The sequence below is a fragment of the Aquila chrysaetos genome, chromosome Z (genome assembly GCF_900496995.4).
Source record: "Aquila chrysaetos chrysaetos chromosome Z, bAquChr1.4, whole genome shotgun sequence".
Classification (NCBI taxonomy): domain Eukaryota; kingdom Metazoa; phylum Chordata; class Aves; order Accipitriformes; family Accipitridae; genus Aquila; species Aquila chrysaetos.
This window is the reverse complement of record NC_044030.1, coordinates 63,507,975-63,534,504: the sequence shown is the minus strand read 5'-3', so window position 1 is coordinate 63,534,504 and position 26,530 is coordinate 63,507,975. Positions and strand designations below refer to the sequence as shown.

At 40.8% G+C, this 26,530-nt stretch overlaps 1 protein-coding gene across 10 annotated transcripts in view; it reads left to right on the top strand.

The window, feature by feature from the left end:
- Nucleotides 1–26,530, top strand: part of MAST4 (microtubule associated serine/threonine kinase family member 4) — a 313,563-nt gene that overhangs the window by 107,988 nt on the left and 179,045 nt on the right. For 5 of the 10 annotated variants that reach the window (XM_041120871.1, XM_030004201.2, XM_030004197.2 and 2 more), the window contains one exon: nucleotides 16,253–16,327. The exons of the other annotated variants lie outside the window; for them this stretch is intronic. In XM_041120871.1, coding sequence (XP_040976805.1) covers nucleotides 16,253–16,327 — 75 coding nt within the window. The remainder of the gene's footprint in view (nucleotides 1–16,252; nucleotides 16,328–26,530) is intronic. 10 annotated transcript variants of the gene reach the window in all.

Here is a 26,530-nt window from a genome sequence, read left to right as displayed (position 1 = left end):
GGGATTAGTGATAGAAAGGATAATTGCACTCAGTGTCTGTGCCCTTGAGAAAAAGCAGGCTCTTCAGAGACTTTAGTTGCTAAACTCCGGGTTTCTACAGAGCATGTTATGTTTGGAGTACTTTGTCCTTTTTGAAATTCCTTACTTTTGTATAGGTAGTTGGCTTTGTTTCATAGGGATAGACACCTGGGTATCTTCCCTAGCTGAGACACTGTGTCAAAGCAAGGGAACAACTGCATTGAAAAATATTATGAGAAGGGTTTTTTTTAAGCTTTACTGTCAGAAATAAGAGATCTAATTTAGCAGCACTATAGCAAAAATGTCATTCTTGTGTAGGTGCTGTAAAAGAAAAAAATTCAGGTGATCAAATTTCAAGGAAATGTTTTAAGCTATCAAAACCACAATCTTAAAGAAACTAAGAGCTGGCCCTTAGTTAAAATATGGGGCTTGTGGCATTACTGGTAACTAGTGGTTCCTGTTATTAAACAATGTATGTTTTCCTGAATTTCATTTTCAGCTGTCTGGAACATGGTAGTTTTTTAGAATACCTAGCTTGTACAATGCACTGAAGTGCATTAATATGTTGTGTGGAGATAAATGTCACGTCACAATTCTTCTGATAGTATTTTAGCCCTAGAAAGCTAGAACTTCAAGTGTGCATATGTTTTTGCATATGCTTTGTGTATTTGAATATTCTTGGTGTTCTCTACAGATAAATGATGCTATACGGAATACAGAAACATATCTGAAGATGCTTTTCATATAATGCAGATTCCTCTCCTGTCCCACAATGTAACTTTTTCTTCCTATGTGAAAAGCAAGGGAAGCATGCTAAAAAGTGTATAAAATGTGTGCTTACATTAACTTCTGTTTTGTGTTCTTTTGATGAGTTAAGTTTTTAAATGTATTTTATCTCTTTGCTTTAAATTATGCCACAAGAAGGAGGATACCATTTCAGTTGCTCTAAAAAAACCTAATTGTACACAAGTTCTGCAGGTACATTAGGGAATTTAGTAGTCAGAATTTGTGTGCAGAAGAGCCTGAAAATAATCCCTATCCTCTTACGTTTTCTGAATACAACACTCACGGGTACAGCTGGAAAATTTAGGTTATGAGTGAAAAATTGATTTTAGGACTCCAGTGCCCCTTATGAACGTGGTTTCCTTGTTTTAAATTACCTCAAAATTTTCAAGATTTTAGTAAATGTAGAGAAGTGCAAGAAAGAAGGAGTAATAGAAATGAAAAATTAGGAAGAGCAAATGTTTATGACTAGGGCAAAAGCTATATTTTATGGTACTCCAATTCTTTATTAGTTCATTTGCTGTTTCCTTTTTAGGTTCCTCAAGACACAGTACTGTGTTTGTGTTTAAACATAAAACATTATTGTAGTTTATTTGGTGTAAGCAGAGCAGTGATCAAGTATGTTGTTTTCATAGACTGTATCTGTGACTTTTTGACAATGATAAACAGCAGATTTTAACATTCAAGCATGAAGCTGAATAGTATTTTCTTGTTTTGTCACTTTTGCCCTGAATATTTGCTTTTGTCTGTAAGCTACAGTTCAAAATTGTTCTTAGGTCAAGGTGGCCAAAAATCTACAATTTTCTTGGGTTGGTTGGCAACAGAGGAGAAGATCTAATGTATAGCAATATAATGTTTACCACTAGGTAGCGGGTCTTACTGTGTTTTCGTGCTCTGCTTTGCAGTAGTGATAAGAAATTTGACTCTCACAAAGCTACTTGTATGAGATGGCTGCACAGACCTCATTGTGTTTCTCCCTGATCTTCTGAAGACAGCAGTCTCTACCTTAGTTTGAGAACTGTGCCTGCTAAACTAGTGTAACATCTTCATTGACTGCTGACTTAGTTCAGTTTCATTTCTCAAATAGCACTTGGTTGACTTTCCTGTCTATTCTCTTAGGACCCTGCATAGATCTTAATCTTTCAGCATAGATTTCTTTCAGGAGTCTTTGGATTTTGGTTTGTTTATGTTGCTTGCTATTTGCTCTGCCAGTAATGGCAACTTTGGTTTTCTGCTGTTTGTCTTTTGGCTTTCTTACATTCTGTTTAAGCTCACAGCAAAGCCCTATTCTTTTCTGATTGAGATGGCAGCTGAGGGCTTGCTTATTTTTGACCATCTGTGACATGTTTGTGGAAGAACTGATCGTGATGTCTCATTTCATAAGGTGTTTTGGGGTTTTAAAATAGAATTATGACAAAACAACCAGTGCATTTTCTTTTCTCCCCATCAGTTCCCATGTATTTGTTTGTTTGTGTTCAGGACTGATGGTTTTTTTTTTAATTGTTTCTGTAGCACCTTATGCCCTTTGCTTTGTTTGAACAGTAAGAATGGAATATTCCAGTTAGTTTTTTAGCACTGCTGCAAAGCATAGTAGTGTATGCTTTTTGATTGCCTGTTTCACCCTAAAGACACCTTAAATTATTTCAATATCATTTCTCTCTGATATGGAGTCTATCTGACAAATCAATACTAAGCTCTTCTGATGCTGATCCCAGTAAAGCCGGTTAGGCGTATAGGTATGTGAAGTGTGTGTTCATGTCTTCAGGCTCTAAGAAGATGCAGGGAGACGATTTGGGCACTTTTAAATGGATGTGTTTCCACAAATGAGCTATTCTAGAAAAAATATCATATTTAAAGCACCTATTTTTTATGTGTTTTCTCTCTAGCATCACTGAGGAAATGTAGTAATCAATGAGAATCCTGTCAGATACTAATTCTTGTCTTTTTCTCCTTAAGAATGGCCCAATGTTCTTTGTTCAAATACTGTAATGATTGTCTGTGTTCAACAGGATGCAGTTAGGGAGAAGAGAGCAGTGCCATAACTAGAAGTGCTAATGGGAGAGTACGCAGCACGCTAATGTGTTAGACTGCGGAGCAATTTGGGCAAACCTGTTACACATTTTTGTTACGTAAAATTTAACATCTATGGCTGTGCTGCAAGAATGGGGTACAGAAGGTTACCTTAGATGAATTTTTCTTTTGCCAGTAGTTTCTGTTGCTGGACAGAGTAATGGGTGCAAGATGCAGTCCTGGCCTTTGATTTCTGTTCTCTTTGGGAGATAGCTTTCAAGGGTTTGTTTTCTTACTGTTTAAAATTGAAGCTACACGTGTAAGTTGTTTTTTATTGACTTGATTTCTGGCCTTGGCTATGAGGATTGCCCCATGTACCATAATGCAACATTCTTTGTCAAATAACTGACAACACATTACGTTTTTCTTTTTTTAAAAATTCTATAACTAGATAGAAATCTATCTTTCTTATTATGCTTTGGCTGTGCTGTGAATAGTTCTCTAATAGAAAGAGCTTTCCTGATCAGCCTGTAAAGCTTGGCACAGAGCCTAGTTAAGTATTACGTTGAAGATCTAAATTTAAGGCAGTGGAGATCAGCAAGAAATGAACATCTTAATAGTTAAAAAAACCCCCAACCAATCAACCCCTCCCCCCCCAATAAATCCGAAACCATTTTACACTTGCTTGAATCTAAAGCTGAGAGGGAAGAACTGTGTGTAAAAAATTTGTAACTTAGTCCTGCCCCCACACTTGGCACAGTGAATTGCCTGCTGTCTGAAGATCTTGGTCTGTTTTACAAAAATAAGTGATTTGAATTTAGAGTACTCTGAAGTCATGGAGACTACAATGAGAGAAGATACTACATTGTTTGTTACCTCTCATGCCAGTGCAAGACTTGCATATGTTTTTATTGTATACCGTATTGTCAGAAAGGTAAGTTCCAAGCTTCTGAACCTCTGCTAAAGTTGTCTGGCTCTGCCTAAATTAATCCTCTTAGTTTTGTCATCAAACTGTTGCATTCTTGCATGTCACCTTGCGTAATTTGATTTTTCTGCACTGTATGTTGGTGGGTTTTCAGTATCGTTTCATGTAAGCAGAGTATGTTTTGCTATCTAGTTTTGTGAAATTTTAGGGGCGAACAGAATGCATGCAATCTCCTCCCTCCCTGCACATCCTAGCTACCTCTTTCTGCCTATGTAGAATCAAATTGTTTTAATGCCGTAAATTAAGCTTTATGGGAAGAAGACTGCCTGTAAAGACAATATTCCTTTTCTTTTTTTCGTAATAGTAAAAAGCCGAATAACCAATCTGCAGCTGTAACACCAAAAACTTGAAAGTAATTTACCTTTTTGAGTCACCCTAGATCTTTCTGTTTTCTTCCTTCCCAGTGTCTTGTTATCATTGAAACAGGGATAGCATTTCCTTATCTCTTTGGTAAGTTGAGGCACAGAGAAATTCATTTGTTCAAGACTGCAAGGCTGCTGGTGACCTTGAATTTCCTAGTTGTCTCTTGTTACCATGATCTCATAACCTCACAACAGGCCATATTGTTTCGTATCAGCTATAACATAATACAGAGATGTCAAAGATTTATCTTCTAATACACTCCAAGAACTTATGGTGCTAAGTATGAAATGACTGTAATACCTGGACAGACCTTATGTAATCACCAGTTGTTTTTATCAAACATCTATTTGATAGAGATGGTCTTGGTAGCGTTGAGAGATCTGTTCAACAGGTAACCAATGCCAGGAAGCTGTATATATAAAGGAATGTTATTGCTGATCTAGTATGCTGACTTTCTGAATTGTCATATAATTAATAAAATCATAACTGGATAATATGGTGAATTAATGTTGCAATGATACTATTGAAATGTTTAGTAATGTGGAATGACTGGGTTCTGTATCTATCCCACAACATTTACTTCTTCCTTTGCTACATATTAAAACTATCCGAAGTTGAATGGTGTCCTTTCATTATGGTGTCTTAGTCCTTGGGAGGCAACAGGGAGAAAAATCAGACCAAACATCACATTCTAAAACAAAACTTTTGTTTCTAGATTTCTTATTTCATTTGTCCCTTTGTTGTATTTTCTTTGACTCTCCTAAAAAGATGAATAATGGCAGTGGAAATTTAACTTTGTGAAGGACTTTGTCTTTTGACTTTTTATTACATTGGAATAAAGGAGAAAAGTTTACGAATCTTTGGAGCATTTAAAAATATGCATTGTTGTGGTTTGATATTTCTTTCTTCCTCTTTCTATTTCGTCTCACTAAAGCTTTGTCTTTTTAAATATTATTTGTGTGTTAGTACAGTCCTGTGTTTCACTTAGAAAATGTTTAATGGCATTCTTCATAGTTCTTTGGAACAGTTTAAAGATAAAATTCTGGTAAAATTGACTAATTTCACAACCCATTTTTATTTTGCTAGACTGACATATTCTATCAGCACACTGTTTCAAAATGTTTCTGACCAGTTATTTTAGCATGAATAACGAAGAACAACAAATCTTTTATCAGAGAGGGAAAAGGGGGAAAGTCTTTGTATTCACAAATTTTTCCAAGATAATAAGACCTACATTGTCATATAATATCAAAAGGAAAGTCTTTCCCTTGAACTTGATTTTTTTTTTTTTAAGGAAAATTTGGGTGTTTCTATGTCACTTCAAAGTGCCAAGCTGAACTTTCTTTGTGAAATGCTGTTACGATTCCATGTCTGTCTTTATGAAGAAATCAACGTGTGTTCCCTTTACAGGAGCAGTGTAGCCACCTAGAGTATCAGCGTGGGTATGAGCTGTGCTGTCATCATTTTGAGGCTGGAAATGAGACCTCTGGGACTAAACCCAGAAGTGCAGGTTCTAAGGCACTGGGTTGGAAGCTGTAGTCGACAGTGAGCTGGGAGTCCTGTGCCTTGGGCCTGAGGGGTGGCCTGTCAGATGTGCTCTTCAGTGACATGAGTGCATTGGTTGAAGGTCACTGACCTCAACTGGGGCTTGCCTGCCTTTCTCAGCTGGTCTGCCTTCCCTAGGTGGTTTCTCTGACCTTGCACACATGTCCCACCCCATTATCCAGCTAGCAGTTAGCTTACAGTTTTGGTATGTGCTTCAGGATGAAATACAGCTTCACTTTTAGCTGCAATAGCTCTGCAATCTGAATAGAAACAAAATATCATGAATAGCTCTCAGATGTGATTTTCAGTCTACTAAACCATATCAGAGAAGTAACAGTGCAGTTCTTAAGAGGTGCTTTGGAATAAGTGGTAGAGGTTGTAAATGGTGGCTTCTGTAATTTTTAAGTTTAGATGTTCTTACATGATTTCTTAAGTTTACATTTGTGCACACAGTAAAGCTTTCCAGAGTTTAATATTCTACCTGTTACTGACAAAAGAAATTGAAGTTGCAATGTACTGGAGATGGATTTTTCCAATTTACTGCTTTCCAAGTTTACAACCTTTGTTAATACCCTTTTAGGTAGAACTTGTTGAAGCGTTCTATTGTGTAAATTGGGGAAAAATGGAAATGTATTTAAAGATACAAACTTTTAAAAACTTTTTAAACTTCAGTTTTATAATTACACATTTGATTACAAATGCTGTATATCTGATATAAAAATAGGACAGCTTTACTACTCTGTAGTTTTCAGTGGTACATTTCAGCATTATTTTTCTAAAACTGGAAAAGTATATTTTACTTCATTAAACTCATGTAAAGCTTCATTAAGCTCTGGTATTAGCCACAGCCTTAGATCCATTTGTAAATACAGTGAAATTCTGAGATACTCAGTAATCAACTGCACATCTTGCAACTTGTCTACTTGCTCTCCTCATAGAAGGTGATTTAATAAGTAACACTTCACTTGGTTGTCTTGTGTTATTTCCGAAAGTATAAAGCCATTGGGTGTGAATAATTCCTTCTGTATATCATGAAGCATATAGAATCATTTAAGTTGGAAAAGACCCTTAAGATCATTGAGTCCTGCTCTAAGCCTAGCACTGCCAAATCCACTGCTAAACCATGTCCCTAAGCACCGCATCTGCACATCTTCTTAATACCTCCAGAGATGGCGACTCAAACACTTTCCTGGGCAGCCTGTTGCAGTGCTTGACAACCCTTTCAGTAAAGAAATTTTTGCCAACATCCAATTTAAACCTCCCTTGGCACAACTTGAGGCCATTTCCTCTTGTCCTATCACTTGTTACTTGGGAGAGGAGACCAACACCCGCTTCACTACAACCTCATTTCAGATAGCTGTAGAGAGCGATAAGGTCTCCCCTCAGCTTCCTTTTCTCCAGGCTAAACAACCTTGGTTCCCTCAGCTGCTTGTCCTAAGACTTGTTCTCTAGACCCTTCACCAGCTTTGTTGCTCTTCTTTGGATGCGCTCCAGCACCTCAGTGCCTTTCTTGTAGTGAGGGGCGCAAAACTGAACACAGTACTGGAGGTGCAGCCTCACCAGTGCCCAGTACAGGGGGGGGGGGCAACAATCTCTTCCCTGCTCCTGCTGGCCACCCTATTTCTGATTCAGGCCACGATGCTGTTGGCCTTCTTGGCCACCTGGGTACACTGTTGGCTCATATTCAGCTGGCTGTCAGCCAGTACTCCCAGGTCCTTTTCCACCAAGCAGCTTTCCAGCCACTCTTCCCCAAGCCTGTAGTGTTGCGTAGTGTTGTTATGACCCAAGTGCAGGACCTGGCACTTGGCCTTGTTGAATCTCATACAGTTGGCTTTGGCCCATCAGTCCAGCCTGTCCAGATCCCTCTGTAGAGCATTCCTGCCATCAAGCAGATGAACGCTCCCACCCAACTTGGTGTCATCTGCAAACTTGCTGAGGGTGCACTCGATCCCCTCGTCCAGATCACTTATAATGATATTAAACAGAACTGGCCCTAATACTGAGCCTTGGGGAACACCACTTGTGACCAGCTGCCATTCACCCAAACTCTTGGGGCCTGGCCATCCGGCCAGTTTTTCACCCAGCAAAGAGTACACACCTCCAAGCCATAAGCAGCCAGTTTCTCCAGGAGAATGCTGTGGGAAACGGTGTTAAAGGCTTTACTAAAATCCAGGTAGACAACATCCACAGCCTTTCCCTCATCCACTAAGCGGGTTACCTTGTCACAGGAGGAGATCAGGTTAGTCAAGCAGGAGCTGCCTTTCATAAACGCGTGCTGACTGGGCCTGATCACCTGGTTGTCCTGTATGTGCCATGTGATGGCACTCAAGGTGATCTGCTCCATAACCTTCCCCAGCACCAAGGTCAGACTGACAGGCTTGTAGTTTCCTGGATCCTCCTTCCAGCCCTTTTTGTAAATATCACGACTGCTACTAGGAAGTAAGTAAATATACCGATGAAGAGCTTTGTTTCCACTCTGAAGGGTACATGTGTGTGTCATGGTTTAAGCCCAGCTGACAGAAAAGCACCACAAAACTGCTTGCTCACTCCTCCCATCAGCAGTGGGATGAGGAGGAAAGAAAAGCTCATGGGTCGAGACAAGGACAGGGAGGGATCACTCACTGATTATGATCACGGGCAAAAACCAGACTCAACTTGGGGAAAATCAATTTAATTTGCTACCAATCAAATCAAAACAAGGATAATGGGGAGTAAAACCAAATCTTAAAACACCTTCCATCCACCCCTCCCTCCATCCTGACTCAGCTCCACTCCTGATTTTCTCCACCTCGTCCCCCTCCTTCCTCACTGACCTCGCTGCCTGCAGAGGTGTTTCTCTCACATCCCACTCCCCCCTCTGCTGCAGGTTTCCCCTCTTAAATCCGTTCTCCCAGAGGCGCTACCACCATCGCTGTTGGGCTCGGCCTTGGCCAGAGGCGGGTCTGACTTGGAGCCGGTGAAGCTTCTAGCAGCTTCTCACAGGAACCACCCCTCCAGCCCTTCACCTGCTACCAAAACCTTGCCACACAAACCCAAACTTTGAGAACTATGGGTCGTGGAGAGGGACAGTGAAAGGACTGAGGATCAGACTTACAGAATAAACCACTTTTTTCACATTTCTTTGCCTTACTGTCCAATTCAGTAGGATTATAAAGCTTTTTAGGTCTTTATATATTTATTTATTTTGTGCATATATATATAAAAATAAAAATGCTAAGTCACATTGATCTCATCTGGTCATTAGCATCAGCAGAGCCAGCAATTCTACTTTGGTATCGGGAAGAAAAAAGGTGATCTACTGTAGCTTCTGTTTCCTAATCTCCTTTTACCTATTTATTAGATGTGCCTCTAACACACTTAGATTACAGAGGGAAGGGACTTAATTCTTGACCTGTGCTTTGAAATTAAGACTTCAGGGGCAGTTGTACAGCACTGTGTTATGCAGTCTTATACTGGCTGCAGCATAGCACTGTGGCGTCTCACTGACTCTATGACATTGCCCTCTGAGCACAGTTGGTTAGGTAATTGAGTGGAACAACTGCAGCTAGCGTGAGACACTATAGAGCAGGAGGTGGATTGCAGTGTGTAAGAATGTTCAAGATGGAATCTTAACCATGACAGAAGCCCTTGGCCATGAGCTTTGTTGCAGCTTTTGCTAGATGCAAATGCCAGGATGCTCAGGCTGGAGTGTAGGGCACTGAAGGATGTGGCAGGGACTTAAATCTTGGGTGCAGATAGATCTTGAGGAGATAGCACAGGGCTAGTCTTGGAGGAGGAAGCATGCTTAAAGATCATGGACTGGGGATATGTGAGGAGGTTTTGTTCAGTCTGACACTTAATAACATTAAAACATTGAAATAGACCTGCCAGCATTAGGATTTGTCCAGCTTGATGTGGATGGAGATGTTGCTGTGAATTTTTTTTCTTCGGTGCTAAATACTTGCAAAGCTGTTGGGCCAGCTGTGGTGTTTGGTGAATTCATCTCTGTATGGAATTACTGCCACTGTTGCTTCTGATCTTGGTCTGGCAGCTAATAAAAATGGAGAGAAAAAAAGAGAGGACAGTGGCTGCTTCAATCTAAAGGTAGAAGTCTCTTCAAATAAGAGCACGTGCTTGTGTCACTTGATGTTCTCACTAGCTTGTCTATAGATATTGCTGTTTTCACGAGAACAACTATGCTGTTAATGGTAACTGCTATTGTATGGAAACTGCTTTTGGTATCAATATTAAAGCCTGTACATCATTGAATTAGCTACCAGCCTATGCAATCAACACCATGATTCCTCCTCACACCTGCTTTCAGGCTTCTGTGCCTTCAGAAATAAACTATGTAACATGCTCAATACCTGATGCCCCTTATTTCTGTTGTTGGTTGTTGTTTTTTTTTTGTTTCTGTTTTTTTTTTTCTTTAGAGATGTCTGTTTTCCCCAAGGTTGTTTCTTGGACTACTCAACTGTTAAATGAAATAAGTCTCTGACTCTTTCTGCTTCCTGGCCAGTTTTCTGCATGCCATGTGCCTAAAATACCTTGCCTTAGATGAGAATAATTTAGGATCTTTTGTTTTTTTTTCCTTCAGCTCTCCTTGTTGATGTGAATCATGTTGGCCTTTGCAAAGAGCTAGTTTTCTGACTATCGTTTTATTTTGTTAGCTGACAATTGCAACTGACCTATTCCTCTGGAAAGGACATTCACCCTGCAAGGGTGTCATGGATCCACTGCATGTGCTTTGCTGGTAATAACTGCAGTTTCTCTGAATGCATACCCTTTCCAGTGTGTAGATCTTTTTTTTCCTTTTCTTTTCTTTTTTGCTTTTTAAATGAAAAATAGTTCTAGCTCTGAGACACTGACCCTGATCCTAGCCTTTTCTTTTTCTGTGGTTTGTCTGCCCTTGTTAGACAATCGTTTCTGGAGCAGTACATACAGCTGATGTTTGCAGAAGGGTTGTTTTTTTTTTTTTATCAGCTGGAATGCAATACGAAGGGGCATAAGGTTATGATGTAATGAAAAACCTGTATACATACAGTCTAATGTCTCTGCATACTTCAAATGCTCTATATTGAATTCTTCTGTAGTGAAAGAATGGGCTTCTCTTTACTCTCATCTTTATTCTTACCTCTAATTCCAGTTACATTTTTTGCATGCAGTGTCCCAGCAGCTTTTGTTAATCTCTTGCTGATCTCAGTTGCACCTTCAAGGTAGCTTTCTTCATATGTTAACATGTCCCAGTGATGAACTTTCATCCCTACTTGACTTTGCCTACTAGGCTTTGCTGGCAGTTCCACCATAAAGAGCTTTAGCAGCAGAGTGGCATATAGAGTCTCCAGTCCAGCTGTTCTCTTCAGTGACCCATTTCACATCAGCCCAGCTCTGAGTTCATCAGAAAGGCTGACATCAGACTGGCTATGACTCTCCTGCTCCCACAGCAGCTATGTTTAACCTGGATCATGTCAGTGTTGGGGTTTACAGAATAGAACCACACACAATTGTACAGGTATGGTAGAGGGAGTAGTGAACTCTGGCTTCAGGGCAGCAATGAGCTGGTGGGAGAGCTGAGGAGAGAGGAGCTCCTGAATCTGGTTACTGCTGAAGTCTTCATGGTGGGAAGCCATGGCATGACTTGCATCCAGACATGTTCCTTGTCCAAGCGAGGAGGTGAAGCCTCTGCTACCAAGTGACTAGCAGCACAAAAGTGAGTGGAATGTATTTATGATTAAAAATATAACTGAAATGTCCTTTGTTTTTCGCACAGGGGATAATGAATCTGGTAGCTGTCTTGAGTTCTACTGCCTGTTAGTATCAAAACTGCTACGGATTCTCTGTAATCCAGCAGTGTATCATGTATCTGCTGATGTTAACCCCACCAAAAGGCAGTATTGCATCGTCTACCCATCTGATTATTTTGTGCTAATAAAATGAACTGTTAATACATTCTGATTCAGAGTCTTATACTGGTGTACCAACATGGCTAGTGTCATTGGAGGCACAGCCCACATAAGTATTTTAATAGTCAGAAGACTTTTTACTTTGTCATAGGACTAATCACATCAATTTAGGTATACTTTTATGCTTCTGAAATGGTATCTGTGCTGTATTGGGATTTTTCCAGGTGTAACTTGTGTTTATCACAGTTCTTAACTGCTCCTGAAATACATTCTGAAGGGAAGACAGGAAGGAAAAAAAAATTGCCAATAACAGCAAAGAATTCCCAGTTCCTCAGTTTGGTACAGGATCTCATGTTACATGGGTTAATAACTTTAGGAAGAGAGAAGGCAGGGCCTCTGAAGATCAGCACTTTTGCTAGCTAATGTCAAGATTAAGTTGACCCTCCCATTGGTTCCAAGCTGTGATAGAAGGGAGACCCTTTTCAAGCATCCATTTTTTAACTATATTAAAGTTTATGTTAAATGATAATGGGAAGGGCATTGAGAGATTTAAAAAGAAATTACTAAAGGTTTCAAGAGTATCTCCCAGAAGGAGAAGTGGTAAGGTTGCCTAGCCATAGTACTTACTGCTCATTTTAGTCAGTTACACCAGTAGTTTAATGGAGTGTTATCAAAAGACATTACCACCAGCAGAAAAGCCTTCTGCAGCTGTAGCCAAATGTTTTATGCAAGTTGTCGTAGTTTAAGCCCAGCTGGTTAACAAAGCACCACGAAGCCGCACTCTTGCTCCTCCCATTAGCAGTGGGATGAGGAGGAAAGAAAAGCTCGTGGGTCAAGACAAGGACAGGGAGGGATCACTAACCAGTTATAATCACGGGCAAAAGACAGGCTCAACTTGGGGAAAAACCAAAATCAATTTAATTTACTACCAATCAAATCAAAACAAGGATACTGAGAAGTAAAACCAAACCTTAGAATACCTTCCCCTCCCCCTCTGTCCTTACCGGTTCATTGCCACTCCCGATTTTCTCTACCTTCTCCCCCCACATCGGTACAGGGGGACATGGGGGTTGTGGTCAGTTCATCACACCTTGTCTCTGCTGCTCCTTCCTCCTCAGGGGGAGGACTCCTCACTCTTCGCCTGCTCCAGTGTGGGGTCCCTCCCCCGGGAGACAGTAGTCCATGAACTTCTCCAAGGTGAGTCCTTCCCACAGGCTGCAGTTCTTCACAAACTGCTCCAGCGTGGGTCCTTTCCACAGGCTGCAGTCCTTCAGTCATAGACTGCTCCAGCCCGGGCTTTCCCATGGAGTCACGGCCATCTTCGGGGGCATCTGAAGATGCTGCTCCAGCGTGGTGTCCTCCCCGGGCTGCAGGTGGGCATCTGCTCCCCCGCTCCCCTCCATGGGCTGGGGGAGACAGCCTGCTGTCTCACCACGGGCTGCAGGGGCATCCCCTCCTGCCCCGCTCCTCCTCTCCCTCCTTCCTCACTGACCTCGCTGTCTGCAGAGCAGTTCTATCACGTCCCACTGCCCTCCTCTGCTGCAGGTTTCCCTTCCTAAATATTTTCTCCCAGAGGTGCTACCGCCATTGCTGATGGGCTCGGCCTCGGCCGAGGCAGGTCCGACTTGGAGCCGGGGAAGCTTCTAGCAGCTTCTCACAGGAGCCACCCCTCCAGCCCCTCCCCCGCTACCAAAAAACCCCGCCACACAAACCCAAAACACAATGTTAGATAACTACTTTTTCTGTAATGCTGATTCTATTAATTAAGGTTAGTTTGCACTACTCCTCCTATCTTTGATTTGGTGGATATGATGTAATCTTCCCAAGGTGGCTATAATCTCTGATGATTTCCATGAGAACTTTTTGAGTTACAGAGCTGGCCCTGCATGGTGTCTTGCTGAGAGTGGAAGCCGTTTTGTTAAGGAGGGGTAAAAATGAAGTTTTGAAAAGCAGAGTCTTAAGATGTTGAGAAATATTTGCCAACTTGAGTAGAATTGTATTTTCAGTTAAAGAACCCTGTGGATATCTTTTCAGAAATACAAGCAAGTCTATCTTGCATTTGTAAAATATTCTGACTTTTTTTTGGAGAAGACTCCCAGAAGGAATTGTGTGCTGCTTCTGAAAGTGAGAAAGAAAGGGAAACAGTCTCATGAATTTTCATCCTCTGCCTCCTGTGATTTGGAGTAGGCTTTTGACCCATACCTTCTCCCCATCAGATGCATATCTGAAGTAGCTGACTATAGAGTTCATACTCGGTACAGCAGTGAGGGGCTGTAGAAATTGGAAACTTCGTGGAGACACTGAGACAGAGTAAAGTATCTTGGAGAAGAAACTAAATGACAGGTCTTCTGTCTACTGGATATTCAGGAGGTAGAGGATTTTGAACCAGTATCTTTCATATCCTGGAAAAATCTTTGACTGTTGTGCTGTGTGGGATACGGACAGCATTGGCTAAGTATCTTTTGTCTTCTTTTCTTCCTGATTTCAATAACAGTGCTCATGTTCCATATTAATTAAAACTTTGCTTTCCTCTGTACGTACTTAAAAAGTGGTGAAGAGAGCACAAAGCCAAAAAAAGAAACTCTTCAGGTTAATTCAAGTTCTTTGACCAGAAACAGTACTGTATTTTAAAACTGGCTTAAAAAAAATGCAGTTACAGGCAAACCCAAGATTTACTTCAGTTTTGGCTGGTTGGCATAATTATTCAGACAACTTAGTGTTTTGGGACTTCTTCCTGCACTACCTTGGTTTTTTTTGTGTGTATGTTAGTAGAAAATGCTCTCACTGAATTCTAACAGAAGCAATGGTGTGTAGAAGTGTTACTGTTATCAGGTTATCACCTGTTAATGTATAAAGAGTTCTTCAGGTTTTATGGTACTGATGGAAGGATTGGAGGGGTTTTTTTTGGTGTCTTTTGGTTTTTGCTCTGACATATTTTAATTTTAGTTATTATGTGTGTTATCCCTTCCTCCCAAGACTTAAACAATCTGCCTAAACCATCCTTGTTTCCTGTCTTAATAGTACTTCTGTAATGTTTGTGAAGTTAATGAGCATGTTAATTCTTGTGGTTCCCCTGGAGTTTCTAGAAATGATGGAGTAGATGCTTAATCTTCAGTCCTGTTTGTGACAAATTATCTCCTGAAGATTCAGATGCCATATTTGGTAGAATTCATACAGAAAATTAACTTAGAAGTTTTCTTAATTTTGAAAGCAAACAGAACAAGTGCTACTGTTTTGGATGGTTAAAACATTGCAAGGCTGTTTAATTGAAGGTATGTATTTAGGCTGTCAAGAGGTAGGGATAAGTTGAATCAGTTTCTAGAAAAGCTGTTCACCCTAGTAGGTAAATTCAGAATTTTTCTTAGATGTGTTAGACTAACACCTCTTCAGTATGGCTTTATGATGTCTGAAGAGTATCAATAAGATTTCAGTGAAGGGGAAAGTGTGAATGTGAAAGAGAAACAAAACTTCTCCAATAATCTGCTCTGCTGAAAGCCTGAGAGGCAGGAAGACCAGCAAAAGAAATAGAAATCTGTAGTATTCTTTCCTGTCATTGTAGGAAAAGGAGATAAAAATACTAAGTTTTTGCTTTGTAAAATTTCAGATTATACAGTATAGTTATTAAATATATTATTATATGTTTTTGCTTAAACTTTATATTTGTTTCTAGTTTCAATTTTTTTTTTTTGGTACTAAAGCAGTTTGGGTATGTGGAAGTAATTTTTTTTTTCTTGAAAGGTGAGCAGCTCCATCCATGTAGGAGAAGGTTAGGGGCAGTCTGGTCCCAGTTCTAGAGGTTGCTTGGTACCAATTTTAATCAGTGAGCGGGAACCACAAGAAATAGCAAGAATAGACAACCAAGTAGTACACTGTTTGAAGCCTAGGAGGCAGTCCTCCCTTTGCAGCTCCAGCAAATCAAGGTAGTTTTAAGACTGGCTGCAGTGAGGTATTGTTCTAAATAATTTTGCACATGTGATGAAGACTATTGTGCTTCTATTTTTTCAATTGAATGCTCTTTCAAATTTCTCTTTCTAAGAGAAAATGCTTATGTTTTACATGTGTGAGGCTGCTATTTCTCAAGTTTTCTCAGGAAAATGTATTTGTCTCTGCTAGGTAAAAATCTCTAAAACATAAGGTGGTTGATAGACTGTTGAAGCTCTGGATGGAGAATGTGAAAGTAAAAAGTTGTATTTTATTAGAGGAGATGCTGGTCTTTGGGTTAGTGTGAATCCACCTGGGTGGAATGGCTTGTGGATTGGGTTCTCTTGTATGTAACTTCTTAAATTGGTACAGAAAATGTAAGATAATGTATATACTTGGGAAGAGTGAAGTGAATGGGTTTTTAACTTTAACGTGTATCTAGAAATGAAGTAGGCATGTGTACATGTGTGTGTGTTTATTGTAGACGGTGTCATTAAATGCATATTAATAATACATATACAAAAGCATCATGAGGCTGCTTCTAGCAAAAGCTTCATTTTTGTGCTATTTGTACAGTGGTATTATTGAAATTGATTTAATAAAGCTTTTACAAAGTTAGTGAAAATACAGTTCAGTTAAATACTCTCCCTCTCCCTTCTCCAACATCTTCCATTCCATCCCCTCCACGATCCATTTCCCTCCTTTTCTCTGTTCTTCTTCCTCCCCTTTCTCCATTCACTGTCAGGAAGGGACGCCTCAGAAGAGTCATTTCAGCTCAGCACGCCACCGTCAGAGACTAGTGGAACCAACAGCTACAAAAGTGAGTGCCTTTATTGAAGGACCATTTTTAAAATGGAATGTTGTGTCAGCAGAGTATTTGTTACTAAAGAGAAGCTCTTCTATGTGCTTGGTGGGAGATACAGTTACTATTACTCATCTGCAAGTGATAGAATCACTCTGTCTCTAAAGGTGAACTTCAGCACTGGAGAGATTCATATTCAAGTGCAGCTGTTGTACTTCCTTTAAAAAGTTGGGGTGAGATTTTTTTTTATCTGCAAAGTGAAATAGAAATTGTATGAAGTGTTCTACTTTGGTTTTGTAACTTTGCGTGATGTCTGTTTTCTTAAACGTGTGCAATTCATTTGTCTCATTCTTAAAAGGCTTTCACAATAAAAAATTTGGCAGGGATACGGAAAATAATCAAATAGTCTATTATCAAGCTGTGATATGAAGTTTCAGAGTAAAAAGAAAAGACGACTTTGGCATCAGAAGATGATATTAGCAGATAGTAATAACAGTACTGGTTAGTTCATAAGATTGTTCCACCTTATTAGAGATATGTTTTTTGTTAACAGTACACAAAAAAGCTTGAGGTATTCAGTGAGCGTGGTGTTACTATGGAAATTTTATTCTCTAGGCTAATAAAATGCACTATAATGCATATTTTAGAGCATCAGTAACTGTTCAACTGTATCTGGTTTTTACTACTATTTGTGAGAGTCCAGCAAAAATGAAACTGTGTATCCATTACTGCCACCTCCCAGAAATCCCATTCTCCACTTTTCCTTTAGATTTAGATACTTGCAGAATTGATCACAATATTTAGATACAGCCTTTGGTACAGGTTGAAGTAGATCAATGGTAGTAGTCCTGATCTTGAAAGAAAAGCCCTGGTTTTATGAAAGAAAAAAAAGTAGACACATGTTGTCTTGTCTTGCATTCTAAATTATGACTCCAATCATGGTTGTGGGACTGATTCTTTCTGTTGCTAAATGTGTTGACCAATTAAGTATTAGTTGTGTTGACTTTTACTGTTGCCAGCTTGTATTGTTTACTCCTTTTAGCCTGTAACAGCATTGTTGATATTAAGCTATCCTTTTGGGGGTCTGGAGAAGGGCATTTGAGGAAGGGCTGAGACCAATTGTATGAGGTTCAACAGGGCCGAGTGCGGGTCCTGCACTTGGGTCACAACAACCCCATGCAGCGCTACAGGCTTGGGGCAGAGTGGCTGGAAAGCTGCCTGGCGGAAAAGGACCTGGGGGTGCTGGTCGACAGCCGGCTGAATGTGAGCCAGCAGTGTGCCCAGGTGGCCAAGAAGGCCAATAGCATCCTGGCTTGTATCAGAAATAGTGTGGCCAGCAGGAGCAGGGAAGTGATCGTCACCCTGTACTGGGCACTGGTGAGGCCGCACCTCCAGTACTGTGTTCAGTTTTGGGCCCCTCACTACAGGAAAGACATTGAGGTGTTGGAGCGTGTCCAAAGAAGAGCAACCAAGCTGGTGAAGAGTCTACAGCACAAGTCCTATGAGGAGCAGGTGAGGGAACTGGGGTTGTTTAGCCTGGAGAAAAAGAGGCCGAGGGGCCTTATCGCTCTGTACAACTATCTGAAAGGAGGCTGTAGTGAGGTGGTGCTGGTCTCTTCTATCAAGTAATTAGTGATAGGACAAGAGGAAACGGCCTCAAGTTGTGGCAGGGGAGGTTTAGATTGGATATTAGGAAAAAATTCTTTACTGAAAGGGTTGTCAGGCATTGGAACAGACTGCCCAGGGAAGTTGTGGCGTCGCCATCCTTGGAGGTATTCAAAAAACACGTAGACAAGGCGTAGACATGGTTTAGTGGGCATGGTTGATGGTTGGACTCGATGATCTTAAAGGTCTTTTCCATCCCAAACGATTCTATGATTCTATGATTTTGGGGGTTACAGATGTAAAAGTGATTGAAGTATATATTAAAAAAAAAAAAGGATTAGTTAAGTAAGAGCAGAAATTAATGTTAAGTGAGTCTGTACTGTTTCTTAAGGAGCCCATTCTCTTGAAGAGCCACTTTCTGTGTGCATTAATGTATGCTAGAATCACTCCAGGTAGTTACCTCAGTGTGGAAGGCCAAAGGAAAAATGGATACTGAAGTGCAGTTCTGTGGACATAAGCTGTGCTAGCTTTTGCTCCCTCCTCTTATCTAGTTTTCCAGCAGTTTTCCACCATACCCCAGTGCCCCACTGTACCCTGCATGCACCTTGTAAAAGGTAGGTGTGCTGTCAAAACCTCAATCTGGTAGCTGCAGAGCAACCTTCTCAGTATTTGTACTTCTGTTTTGTTTGGGACAGAAGGACCAGAAAGGGTCTTGCTTGGTGTTTCCAGGGCCCTTAGCCACCGCTCTTTAGTCAGTGTCTTTGCTGCTTGGAATACATACTGATGCACTGGGAGCAAGTCAGTTGGCAGCTCAGTGCTGCTGGATAACCAGCCCAGCATCTAGAGAGGGACTGTTATCACAGACCACATCATTCTTCACGTCTCCCCCTACAACCATTGTCAGCAGCTTCAGAATGACCATCTGCTTGGAAAAGACTCTTTAGCACACAGTAGGAACATAGCTCTGGTTGAGTGTTTTGTTTTGATTAAAGTGTGTCTGTAGGGAAGAGAAAGGAGGCAAGCAAGAAGCACTGCTTCATTGCTAATATGGTCTGACAGAAGAGAAAAACTGCAAGTTCATGTTCCCAGGGGCATGGACCAGCCTGCAGATCACTGACCTAATCCCTTTTCTCACTGTCCATGCAAGAGAATGGTGAAAACCTGGAACAGTAGTCTTCTGAGTCCTGTTCTTTGAGAACCTTTCACTAAGTGGGTAGTATTTCCACACGGCAATGCAATAAAACTAATTCTGACAGCACCTGCACCCATCTGTGCTGACAGCCCTTCCCTTCCTTATCTCCCGTACACAATTCTCAGTGAAGAATAGCTGCCATGCTTTATGTCCTAGATATATATGCCTTTTTTTCTTGCCCATCACCCTTGCTATGTTCTTCGAATCAACGGCTACAGCTGAAACGACTACTTTCCTGGTCTGATGAGGTAACTTGAGGTAATAATTTCTGCATGTTTCCCACTCCTTCCTATGTGCCCTTCCCTTCTTTTGTGCCTGGATTAAACTCAGGGGCTTGGCCTATGTGCTTTTGCCTCATACTTCTTTAGGTCTCAAGTCTGGGAAATCATGTTCACCCATGATCAGACCACAGTCAGAGTGACCCAGCTGATGGAAGGTAGGATCTGCAATAGGCCTTGGCAGCTCAACATCTGTCCTTCAGAAGGAATTTTTGGAGTAGGGGTACTGGCTTGTGATTCTGGGACAAGGGGGGCATACGTCGCTGCTTTGCATGAGACAGGCCCTGGGAGCAGACATGAGAGCAGCAAGAGGGCTGTGTTCAGCACCTTGGCTCAGGACTTTTGGGGCTGTACTGTACTACTATTCTGTGAACTGAGGCTACTCAAGAGAAGGGATGAAGACAAACCTGTCCTGCAGCAGGTGCTACAGCTAGTTGTGTGCTGGTGGGAGGAGTAGCCCAAGGTTACCTGAGCAGATTTGGCTGGGGAGAAGTGTGGCACACAGCGTTGTGTAATAAGCAAGGGTGATACACTGTGTTCTTCAAAGGCTCATCTATGTTCCAAGGGCATACTTCAGGCAGTGTGAGATTCTCAGTATTTGCCATTCAGATCACTGTAAAAGCAGAGTAGGGAAGTGCTCTTAGCACAGAGCCTCTGAGAGACAAACTTTGTCTTTCCCTTGTACTCCTGCTTGCACTTCATGAACTACAGTTTTCTGGCAGACTCACCTGCAGACTGCTGCAAGTCTGTAGGAGTATCATCAGAGTCCTGTCACTCTTCTTCCTTCCTGTTGTGTGGCATTAGGGACCCTTACCAGTAGTTGCTGTGACAACCTGACCAGCACTCTGCTTGAAGGAATCCATTTGCAATGCGGCTGATGAAGAAAGCCCACAGCTTTCTCTTACAAAGTTGTGCATCCAGCTGGAAAACTTGGGCTCCAGTCATCTCAAAAGGCAACAGCAGTGCAGCCTGTCTCCAAGCCCTACCAAAGAATTAACCTGCATATTCTGTGTACCTCCGCAGACACACCTGCTGCACTGCCCTCTTGGCAGCCCCCTCCAACACTCGGGCTCGCAGGGCATTGATCATCCATTCTTGGGGACCAGGGAAGCTCTCCTGATCAAGACTAGGAGGACAGGGGTGAGAGTCAGCTGTGCAGGTAATTCCAGAGTAGGAAGCTGTAGAAAGGCAACAGGACTGGCAAAGCTTCTCTAGCACCTTGTCCTATCACACTCCTTGGTCTGAATTTATTGGCTCAGGAAGAGCAGCCAGTTGCTCCTTGTGGTAGGGGTAGGTGCACAGAAGCCACCAGTCTCATGGTCTTATTGCCATCCTAACGCAGGAGCTACTTTGCCTGCTGCTTTTAGACTGAAGATGGTAAATTGTCATCAACAAAGCTGACATGCCTTACTTAAAGCTCGTTGACTCAGCTCTTTCTAGTTTAAAAAAACACAACACAACAAAACAAAAAAACCCAAACAACAAAAAAAACCAAACCAAACAAGCTTGTTACTTTGAAATGGTATGTTGTCTCTTGGCTCTGTAAAGACTGGTGGCATCTCTTTTATTGCTTCTGCCTTCCTGTGCAGCAGCTGTTTGCCCAGGTGGCAGGATGTTATGGAAGCCCAGGCTACACAGCTTGCAGACTGTTGCCTTTATCAGGGACACTGTTTGGGGGTGGGGGAAGACCATCAAAGACCTGTAAAGGAATACTGGTTTTGTGCTTAGCAAAGCATCCTGGTGGACTTGTAGGAGTGTTTCATTCTGCATGTCTGGTCCCTGGGTTTCCTGCATCTGGCTCCTAAACTCATGGATATGGGAGAGCAACTGGTTTTGGGAGACCTGGAAGCAAGGCAGTGCATCTCATGAAAGCAGCAGCAGTGATTCAGAGGACAGTGGGGTACAACTTGCCCAGAAGATCCTCCACCTATGGTCAGCTGACTATAGGTGATTCACCTGCATCTTGGCACGCATTCTGCAGGTTGTCCTGGGCCCGGATGAAGTGCATTTGTGGGTTAGTGATTCAGGTGACTCAAAGCAGCAAGGGACATGCTGTGTTGACTTCTGATGTGGAAACTAATGTTTCCTGAGGGAAGAGGATCTTGGCCTGTCCTGGCAAAAGATTGTGGAGTTTTAAAGATACACTACTGTGAACTTGGCCAACTATGAGCTTGTGTCCAACCTTGTGATTGGTTATCGATTTGATGCAAATCAGGGAGAGCTGCGCTTCAAACAATGATGATGAGCCTCTTCTCTATAGATTTCTCTTTGGATCTCAATTTTAGGGCCTACAGCTGGTGATGGTTCTAGGTTCCTAGATTAGTCCCATCTGTGAAACCTCATATCTTCAGTCTTTTTTGGGTCAAGCTTGGAAGGGGTTGGGACTGAGAGAGGAAGTAATAAAAATGTTTTGAGAGAGAGAACTCTTGTTTTCTCCAGGTATTGGAAGAAATATTTCCTTCATCCATTCAGTACTGATTTGACTTGTGTCATGTTTTGGGCGTGGAAGTGACCATTTGACAGCAGAATGAGCAGCAACAGGCAGTGGCAGGAGTACTTAGTATGCTTACCTAAGTAGTGCTAAACAGCTGCTGAAAGACCTTTGAAAAGGACCTTTGAATAGGACCTTTATATATTTGTTGGTGTAATCACAGGGTGTGCAGAAAGTAGGTAAAATCAAAGAGCATAGCCAGTAGGTTGAGGGATATGATTATTGCCCTCTAACTGACACTAAAGAGATGCATCTGAAATAACTACATCCAGATTTGGCCCTCTGGTACAAGAAAGATGCTGGAGTTCATGATGTACAGGGAAGGGCTGAGGAGCTAGGTTTGTTCAGTGTTGCAAAGGCTGAGATGGGATTTAATGGCTGTCTTTCACTACCTAATAGATGGATACAGAGCATCATTCACAGAGGTGCACTGCAAAAAGATGAGAGGAGACACTCACAGGTTGCCAGAAGGGAAAATCTGAATAGACGGAACAAATTTTTCTCAATGAAGGTGTTTAAGCGTTGGAACAAGTTATCCAGAGGGCTCCATGCTTGAAGGTATTCCAAACTTGACTGGCAAAGGCCTTGAGCAACCTGATCTCACTTTGAAGTTAGCCCTGCTTTGAGTGGAGAGTTGGACCAGAGATCCTTTCCAGCCTGTTATTCTATGATCGAAGGATGTGGTGCTTGCTGCATGCTAGCCTCTTGCTGCTCTGTGGTGATGCAAAGCTCTCAAGTGGCCTTTTCACTATAGCATCTTCTAGCTGATAAACAGTATAGTTGGTACAAAAGATGCCGAAACATTGTGGATTCTAACTAGTCTGCTTCGAGCCACAAAGCAGGGTTTGTTCTCAGACATACATAAAAACAGTATAGATGTAGTCGCTACATATCTTTTGCTGTATGTATTACATTATTTGGTGGTGCCTTGAAATAGAAACTTAATTTAAATGGTTGCTGGGTAATTTGTTTGCTAGAACTTCTTGTGGGTAACAAATACAAACACAGGTAGGCAACATTAAAGAAAGTGCTGCAGGAGTAATGAACTGAAGGGCGAAATAAAATACTCATTTATAAAGCTGGGGAAGGTAACAGTCAAATAAAAATCAATTTGATATGGGAGCATGGAGGTTGAGAAGGAGTTATAAGGGAAAGCATTCAGACTATTTTCAAACTCTTGTTGTATTTCAATACATAATAAGAATAAAGCTGTATTCCAGATAGGTTGCCAGTATAAATAGGGAACACTAGCAGTTATAAAGATTACTTTGAATTTTGTTAGCTTGGAAAAAACACTGATAGTAGAATGAATCAAATGAAAAATTCCAAGCTGTTTGTGAAGAGAGAGGACATTTCAGCAGAGATAGAGTTTGTTTGTTTTTAAGTCATTCTGGTGTCAGTACCTTATCAATTAGTTATACAGCATGGTAATCTTTCCTCAACTCATACTGAACAATTTCTGCAGCATCTGTAAAGAAAGATTTAAAAAAACAGACTTTCTTGCTTAGGAAGTAATTTCTGGAGTTACAGTAGTCACTACTGTGCATGTTCTACTTTCTAAGCTGATAAAAATTTTCTAGAACTCTTCTCTGCCTACCTCAGTGACTCATGACTCGTAAAGAAGTAGTTTGCTGTTGAGAACTGTCTGCACCTGCTAAACCTAGACTGAAAGTCTTAAATAGGTGGGAAGCCTCAGTAAAAATAATTATTTACTTATGGCTATGAATAATAAATGGCTAGATGGATCAGATGCATTGTATATCTTTCTAGGCTACATCTTAAGTATGTTCTAAACCCACATGCATTCTTAGAATTTTACTGCTTGTTGCCGTAAACTCAACACAAATTGAAGAGTCTACTCCAAGAGCAGGATATTACTGTAATTTGTTTATCACAGGATCTGCTCATTTAAAGAAGAAATCATCCAGTAGTCAAGGGAGTGCAGAGAAAGACGTACCATTCCCTAGCACTCCTCTCTGGCAACAGCTGATAGAAGTTTGATTTGATGGCCAATTGATTGCTAGAAAGTTATGTTTACCAAACGTTAGAGAGTCTGGCAGACATATAAATAGAAGCAGAAGATCGTTTGCAGTCAGATATTACAAATGGAGCCTCTCTTTGGCAAGTTAAGGTTGTCTTCCTTATAAAATTAACCTCCCGAACAAGTCAGTCAGTAGTGTAATATTCATTGTACTAGATATAACCTACCCCAAACAAAATAAAACCAAAACAAAAATAAATGCACAGTACTCAGTTTTCTCCTTACTAAAACTTCAGTTTTGTAGAAGGTAATACCAAGTTATAATTAGATGTTTGCAGCTGTTACTTCAAATGTGTGGCCTCCATCTCAGTGATGCTTGCATGCCTCCCAATTGATTAAAAATAGAAATAGCTGTAGTAGAAATAGTATTGGAAATTGTTTGGCTAGCATAAATGCTAGTATGTGTGTAAAAGAATATTACAGAAATGTAAAGTTAGTCTTAAGATATGGTTAAATTAGTGGACATACATCCTCATTTAGCTGTGGGACGTCTGCGTAGTGTGGGCACAAAAAAAGGGGTGGAGTGGGTCCAAACTGTGGGCTAGAATTTGAAATGTTTACAAGAACTGGGGTGGGGGGGAAACCAGTGTTGGGAGGTATTTCAACCATACTGAGATAATATTTGTGTCATCAAAAAGGGTTTTTATTCCCCCCGAGAACAATTTTATTCTGCATGTACTTATCTTCACTAATGAAATTACCACAGAAAATACACTGGTGCTTTCCTGTACTTGAGTATCTTGGTGACGTGACTGCAGGAAAGGTGAAAGCTGCTGGAATTAGCCTGCCAGATGACTCACGTAAATCAGTATAGGAACTAGGAAGAATTTTTTATGCTGTTCCCTATTGCAGACTCTGTTCAGGATTGGGTTGCCTCCTACTGGGTTAAAAACAGCTAGAAAGTGTAGAGAAGAAACTATAGCGGGCTGCTCTTTAACTTTTGTTTCATGGTGAATAGATGCATAACTGATGGTATTTGTCCTAATCCTTTTTTTATCTTTTTTTTTGTTTGTTTGTTTTTTGTGGGTCTTGAGACTAGTCACACAAGAAACCTCTGTGCCTTTGGAAAGTTCTTCCCATTAATTAGTAGATATTTCATGACAGAAACTTGCAGACAAACATACTAGATAGAGTTATAAATTCAAGTAACCTTCACTTATCCTGTTAGACCTTATTAAGGCAGTATAAATAGGATTATCAGTCAAAGGTAAAAGGGAATTTAAAAAATGTAATACTTGCACAAAGTTAATACAGTTTCTGATGTGATTTACTGTAGTTTGACTTGGAACAATCCATCTGCCATATTGGACAAGGAGGGGGATGAAATTGGCTATAAAATGGCAATAAACCAAAAGATTATCTGGGTCCTAATCTCAACTTACCTAGAATGTTAGTCGTCTAAACAAAAACTATAAAATATACCTGACTTTATTGCTAGCAGATACAGAGAGACCAAGTAAAGGTATAAATTGTGGAAAAGGATTTATTACTGTTACATTTTTGCTTTCTGTAGGTGAGAAGGATTGTCTGTCCACTGTGATTTTTAGCTGAAAACCTTGCCTAGACTGAAACAGTGAGTTATTTCATGTCAAGAGTTCACAAATTCTTATACACAGTGGTCCAGCACTGGTCTAGTAATTTGCATTGTTTTGTCAAGGGTTTTTCCAGTGAAATTGTTGGGATTAAGAAGCTGGGGTTGTGCCTCAAGGTGGTCTTTGCTTCCTGCCTGCATCAGAGTTTTTAGGCCAGTGACTAATGCAGCAGATATCTGTTGTTGCACACATTTTGAGACCTTCATATGAAAATAAAAATAGCAGACTGCTAATGTTTGTGTTATGGTCCCTTTCTGATAAAGAAAGGAATACTTAAAAAAAAGCATTCAAATCCTGAAAGAAAAATTACCTTTTCCCTTCTTGTCTTCCCTGCAGTGGATACTCAAAATTGAGATTGCAGCCAATTAGAGAACCTGGATAATGTCAGCAGGGAGAGCAGTGTAGTATCAATAAGGTTCATGGGAATTTTGCCATATTGTCTTTGGAGAGGTTGAAATAAATTTTTCTTCCTTTGGAGTGTTGACTAGTAATTGAAGATTCATGTGACAGCTGGTGGTGGGGGTGTCCTCTTGCCTACCGTATAGGAAGAGGAATAGTGACAGTAGCCTTTTGCAGTTCAGCAGCAAGCATGGCAAAGAAAGAGACAAGGTAGGAAACATGTTGAGAAGGCTGATGAAGAGCAATGTTTAGGTTTATAATAGTGACAAAGACAAAAGATCATGAGAATGTGGCTCCCTATGCTAGAATTTTGGGAGTGGCAGATGCTAGTGTGGATCTTTGAAAATTTTCAGGGCATTTAAAGCCCTGTAGGAAATAATCGAATTTCAGCTTGTGAAAGAAACATGTGACTGCAGTTTTGAAGTAAAAAAATAAAGTGTTCATTTTGACTAAGCTTTTTTCATAAATGGGGTTAATATTTACCTTGCTGGTCTCCAAAGAGTCTCAATTTTTCCAGTGTGACCCTTGCCCTAGAACTGGAACCTTTCTTCCACATCAGTGGAGTATATTATCAGTAAGCTGAGGGGTCAGCTGAACCAATCAAATTTGAATTTATAAATACT